Raw genomic sequence first — 5,885 nt, 5'->3', positions numbered from 1 at the left:
TAGCGATCCACAATTTGAATCCAAAACTGATTACATATCATGTCTGATGTCATGATTTCTTAGACGGTAAAATAAAACCGGTCTATCTTTCAAATTTCATTTTCACAAGGTCCTACCTCAGAATCGCTCGAATCCATTAGGTCCGTATCATTTTCAACTGTAGTCCGAGTTTTAGTGTTCAACAACTCTTCCTCTACTTTTGAAAGTTTCTCTTGGAGAATTTTATTCTTTTCTATTTCCTTTTGTTTCTCTTCCCATTCATTGTAGGTCTTCACCTGCTCATGGTAGAGGTTGACCTGTTCTTGGTAGGTCTTCTGCTGTTCTTCGGCAACCATCTCATTCAATTTACATATTTCTGACTTGAGACTAGCGTTTTCAGCATCTTTATTCCACATTTCTTGTTCGAGGTGTTCAACTCTTTCCCCCAGGAGACGGCTCTTTGTCATCTCATCTTCAAGCAGCTTGTTTGATTCCTCTTCTTTTGCAAGAGTAGGGAATGCTGGGTTCAATGTTTTCTGGTCCTCTTCCAGAAACGTGGCTTGCTGTAAAGAATGTGTTAGTATTAGTTATCAGCTGAGATTCCTTTTTCTTAATGAAAAGCTCGAATACAGCGTGATCTTTTTAATGATTATTAATTACAGATTTATTTGAAATATAACAGTCATTGAAATTAGCGGATAGCCTCGATTTTAAACAATAAACAAACCGTGGAGCAAGATTCCTGAATTTGCTGAATTTCTGTTCGATTTTGAAGCGGTGTTACTGATTGAGTCTTTCTGACAAGTTTCTGATTTTCAACCTTTTTCTTGCTTGTCAGATATGAATCCTGTGAGATTGTTAATAAGTTAAACATTTACTAATTCTACGTTGCATTATCCTACATGAGACTAAAACCGACAGGAACAACCGAAAAGTAAAGTTATGGCAAGTGAGGAGAAATTGGATGAATACATAATTGCAGGACGCAACGTAGTATGTATGATGTGGAAAAGTTTACTAATACAGCTCTTCATAAAAATTAATCAGAAAAACCGGCCTTAACAAATCGATCAACAGCATAAATGTCTTTGTGGTTTTTAAACAAAAAGATTACTCCAAGCACCACGGCCCAAAAAAACTAATAATGAAGGTTGATGTCAAAAAACAATGAAATTGAAAAGGCTGTATGTAAACGCTTTAAATTTTACTTACAATATCACTAGATGCTTGTGTACTGTAAGTCTGACCCATAGTAACTTTAATGTCAGACAACTGTAGATAATCTTTTAACTTTGTATTTTCCTGAATTTTCCAAACGAAACGATAGGGCGGACGGACTATAAGCGAATGTATTAGAAACGAATAAAGAACTGAGGTTTAACGTGTGAGGGAAGCTTCTTATGGCGCCCTGGTCTGTTGCCATGGGGAACGCGTGCGCGCGTGTTCTCATTGCATGTGACGAGATCACGTCCTGCGCTTTGGTGTTTGGGCTAGATCGATCCTCAACGGTTACATTATCTTTCATTCGCCATTCATTGTCCGTGAAAGTGTTCGAGGGCCTTAGCTCATCTTTGATAGTTTGCGGTTAAGATATAAGCTCTAATTTCCACAAAACTTTACAGCGTTTACTGTTCACGGTATTCACTGATCCGTCTTCATTTATAGCATTATGATAAAGCATACTGATAACAAATTTTTGCTATGATTAAGGACACTTATCCTATTTATTTAATTCCAATTCCATTACTTCTGACCTCAATCTGGACATAAACTCCGTTAAAATGGTGAACCTTTAGTCAGCTTATATTTGAAAATAGGAAAAATTGGAACGGTTCGGTAAATCAAAACGTCAATTTCTCTAATTTTCGCCGGAAGTCTTGCTTCCAGAACAGCTCAAACGTGACTTGTACTATCCTTTGTTAACCCACTAATTGTTCTCATTTTAAGATTAACTACTGGTGGCTGTAGCAATAACCTGGCGTGAACCCCTGCACTTGCAGGCTATAACTCTATAAGTATAATGTTCATGAACTTAAAGATAAAACATAATAAAGATGCGGCAGAATGACAGGCTGAGCCCAGTAATAGTACTGAGTACTACTCATCGTCATTAACTTAGTCTTATCTCCATGACTTTTTTACTCGTGTTTAAATTATTATATTCGTTTTTTTTCCGTGAAATTGTATTTGTAACGCGGTTAATTTTTAAGATTTTATTTTTATAGCATTCTTTCGATTTTTAGAGTTCTGATCGTATTAGTCATACTTGTAGAGTGTGCAGTACCGTGTTTGGTCTCCCGTCAGATTTTACAGACGAATAATTTATTCGAGTTTATTTTATACGTTATTATTGCTGTACTGTAGGCACGGGTTACACTAGTCATCTAATATTTGCAATATCTTTGCATTTTTGCCATGAAATTATTTCCTATTTCTAACTTATAAAAATGCACTCCCAGATTTATAGGAAACTAATTTGCAACTGTTACAGAAAAAATTAAAATCTAACTTTCAAAAATGCACATGCCAGATTTATAAAAAACTAATTTGCAATTGTTACAATAAAAATTAAAATCTAACTTTCAAAAATGCACACCCAGATTTATAGGAAACTAATTTGCAACTGTTACAGTAAAAATTAAAATCTAACTTTCAAAAATGCACATCCAGATTTATAGAAAACTAATTTGCAATTGTTACAGTAAAAATTAAAATATAACTTATAAAAATGCACTCCCAGATTTATAGGAAACTAATTTGCAACTGTTACAGTAAAAATTAAAATCTAACTATTATAAAAAATGCACTCCCAGATTTATAGAAAACTAATTTTGAATTTGCAAAATTAAAATCTAACTTATAAAAATGCACTCCCAGATTTATAGAAAACCAATTTGCAATTGTTACAGTAAAAATTAAAATCTAGATAAAGATTTATTATTCATGCTAATTGTTCGCGTTCATATTATTAAGTTTTTGTTAGATTTGAGGAGATTTTGTTTCAAAGTCCGTTAGTCGTTACGTGTTCAAAGGTAATATCTGGAGTCACTGAAAGAGATCCACAAAATAAATCAAGGCTCTCACGTACAGATCTAACCAGACCCCTCTCGCGCTTGCAGTAGCGCCCAACCGCCATTATATGCGTCACGTAGCATGCGAAGTCCGGCTAGTAGATGTCAGTGTTTTTAAGTTCTCTTTCGATCTCGTCACCTGAAGAAGTTTTTGTTAATAATAATAATAATATGTAAGTTTATTGCATATCGTAATCATGATACAGACTAGTATTAAATTATTTTCAATATATTCTAACACCTAAGAATAAGATCTAAAGTTTTATGAATCTAATCCTACGTTTGTATTTTTGTAACGTTTTTAATTTTTATAATCCTTTTATGATTTATCACTCCATAAAAAATGTAACGTTTGAAAAATAATACTAATATATCTTACTGACCTGGTGTATCCATTGGAAAGGATTTTTCACGTGTGTGTACAGTTGTATTCGTAGCTTTCCATATTCCGCTGCAGACCCTCCCTGATTCCATCGTCATTGTGTAGGGGGCAGAAAATTCTCTTATTTCCTCAATAAATCTTACAACTAAGATCGATTTTGGCGGAATGATAAATTCCACTTTAATTTCAAAAGAAGTGCCCTCTTTGTTAACAATTTCTGTCGTTTTTTCCCATCTTTCTGTTTGGGTTTTCTGAACGGTTGCAGATATGGTCGCTGGAGTTTCAGGAACCGGGATCTCAGCCCCTGCAGTCAACGTCCAGCCAGATGTTTGCACGTAGGAAGTCTTGAAAGTAGATGTGTTTTCAGATGATTCTCTCAATGTTTCCCAATGCTCTACATTAACATCAGCTGTGTTACTTTGAGTTGTTGGGGTTTTTTTAAAGCGTCTCACTGGTTCCTCCGTTATGAGTTTCTCTTCATCCAGGATGAACGATACTACCTTATCTTTTGCGTAGAAAGTATATGTCACTCCTAGCATTAACTCGTTAATACTAGAGGTGAATGAGAAGACTTTTATCATCTCTTTTCCATCACTCTTTTCTGCAATACTATCTCTTGCTTTGATTGCCTGTTCTTTCCAAGAGTCACGATTATTTATTCCCTCCTTCATCATATATCCTTTTAAGTCTCCGAACTCAGGGAGTGACTCGTTCCACCACGCAGAGAAGATCGCCCATCCATCTTGGTCATTATTATGCGCGTCTATCGCAATTATTTGTCCTGCCTTAGCCCCTTTGTCTTCTAGCTCACTGATAATTTTTGCTGCGGCATCGCTCCAGCTATGGTCTCTTACCTCGCAGTGTTTTATGATTTGCTTTTCCCTATGCTTCCTTGCATTTAAATTTGCATTTAAAGTGAGTTCCAGCATTTCCCTTGCAGGCATCATCAGTGCAGGTAATGGTATCGATTCAAATGAAATTGCAGCTGTTGGGATCGCAGTGTTGGGATCGCCCCATACTGTCAACTGAAAATTGTTGTGGTAGTAGATGTTGTCGTAGTAGAAGACAAATAAAACGGCGTTTGATACTATTGGTATATAGTTTATTTTATAGCTCATGCTGCAGGAAGCTGTGATGGAAATAACATCTCTTGGCTCCAACATAGAGACAAACTGATCTGCTTGGTTGTAGAAGGTTTCCCATGAGAATGAATCGTTTATCAGTTTGTACTTTATATAGGTTTGCTCCTCGGTCGTCTCGAACCTATCATCATAATATGCTGTGAGGTGACACGAAGAAATTACTCCTCCCTGGCAGTGAGCATCTATCCACAGTATAGACCCTTTCTTTACCCCTTCATTCCACAATTGAGATGTCAGATCGGTTGCTGCACCTTCCCAGGAAGAATGCACCACTAAGAGTGTGATGATTGTCATTACCAATATCCACCCTGCTAAATTGAAATGATGACACAATTAACATCAGTTCGTTTTAAACATAGCATGATTTTACTCAATAAAAAAGCTTAGTGACAACAAAATGTTTTACCTTGGGCAGGTTGGCAAAAAGGGGCCAACGTTTTTGCCTCATTGGCTCCTTTGCCCAGAAAATGATAATTTTGGACACTTTTGAAGATATTTCTTTGATAAGTGTGTACTAGTTTTACCATCTATAACAGCTAAGTTATTTGCAGTGCCAGTGCAGTTAGACTATATGAGTATATGCAGCTGAGGGGCGAAATTGGGCCAACTGTTTTGCCTCATCTGGGTTCAGTTGTCCGGTAGCCGATTCGGAATCAGCGTCCGAAAATACATCAACTCAAGTTGGTTTCAACTGTCGGGGCCCTTTTAGAAAAACTCGAAGATCGATTGTAAAGTGGTTTAGCACGTACTACTAGTACATTATAAAAACTTTAAGATTCAGAAGCTGGAGATTCCAAATTCATAATGACAAACGCTAAATTAAAAAACAAAAAACCGTCGGAGAATTCAAAGTATACACAGTATGACTAAAGGCAAAGCAATAAAATTTTTCTGGAAATGATGATTTAACAAAGTTGAGTAAACATCGTTAGTCCCGGAAACGCAACCAACATTCTAACATTGTTGGCAACTGGCCAACCTTAGCTTTGATAGATCGTGATAAAGCAGTCACCAGTTTCGCGGTATGTTGATACGGATATACTATGTAATGGTTTTGAGATACAAATTGAGCATATGAAGAAAGTGACTGACAGGTGGGTGGACAAAAAGAATGAAAATTAAGTGCCTTCAACGAAATGGATTATGGAAGAGTTTTAACCAGTCACTTAGGACACCCATTGAGGATACCTATAAGCTAAAATAACTAAAAACGTAGAAATCCTTCGAAAGCTCGCTGTTTAGTCTATGTAATAAGCGCCATGAGTTGGCACAGAATTTTTTGTCTCTGATTTTGATAAATTTGGTACCAAA

The 5,885-nt window shown here is 36.2% G+C and overlaps 1 protein-coding gene and 1 long non-coding RNA gene across 2 annotated transcripts; both read right to left on the bottom strand.

The window, feature by feature from the left end:
- Positions 1-411: 411 nt before the first annotated feature.
- Positions 412-1,346, bottom strand: LOC134817540 (uncharacterized). The gene is made up of 3 exons (XR_010160529.1): positions 1,192-1,346; positions 707-826; positions 412-542 (listed from the first exon to the last, which is right to left on the bottom strand). It is a non-coding gene; the product is annotated as an uncharacterized LOC134817540 (long non-coding RNA).
- A 1,093-nt stretch (positions 1,347-2,439) lies between these two features.
- Positions 2,440-4,884, bottom strand: LOC134816642 (uncharacterized). Its single transcript, XM_063825579.1, has 2 exons — positions 3,434-4,884; positions 2,440-3,189 (listed from the first exon to the last, which is right to left on the bottom strand). Exons 1-2 carry the CDS (start codon positions 4,866-4,868, stop codon positions 3,146-3,148), a joined length of 1,479 nt encoding a protein of 492 aa, XP_063681649.1. The 5' UTR covers positions 4,869-4,884; the 3' UTR covers positions 2,440-3,145.
- Between the last annotated feature and the right edge of the window lie 1,001 nt (positions 4,885-5,885).

This window comes from Bolinopsis microptera, chromosome 6 (assembly GCF_026151205.1).
Source record: "Bolinopsis microptera isolate Bmic1 chromosome 6, MBARI_Bmic_1.0, whole genome shotgun sequence".
NCBI classification, from domain to species: Eukaryota; Metazoa; Ctenophora; class Tentaculata; order Lobata; family Bolinopsidae; genus Bolinopsis; species Bolinopsis microptera.
Note: the sequence above shows the minus strand (reverse complement) of the source record. Positions and strands in the feature narration are given on the sequence as shown.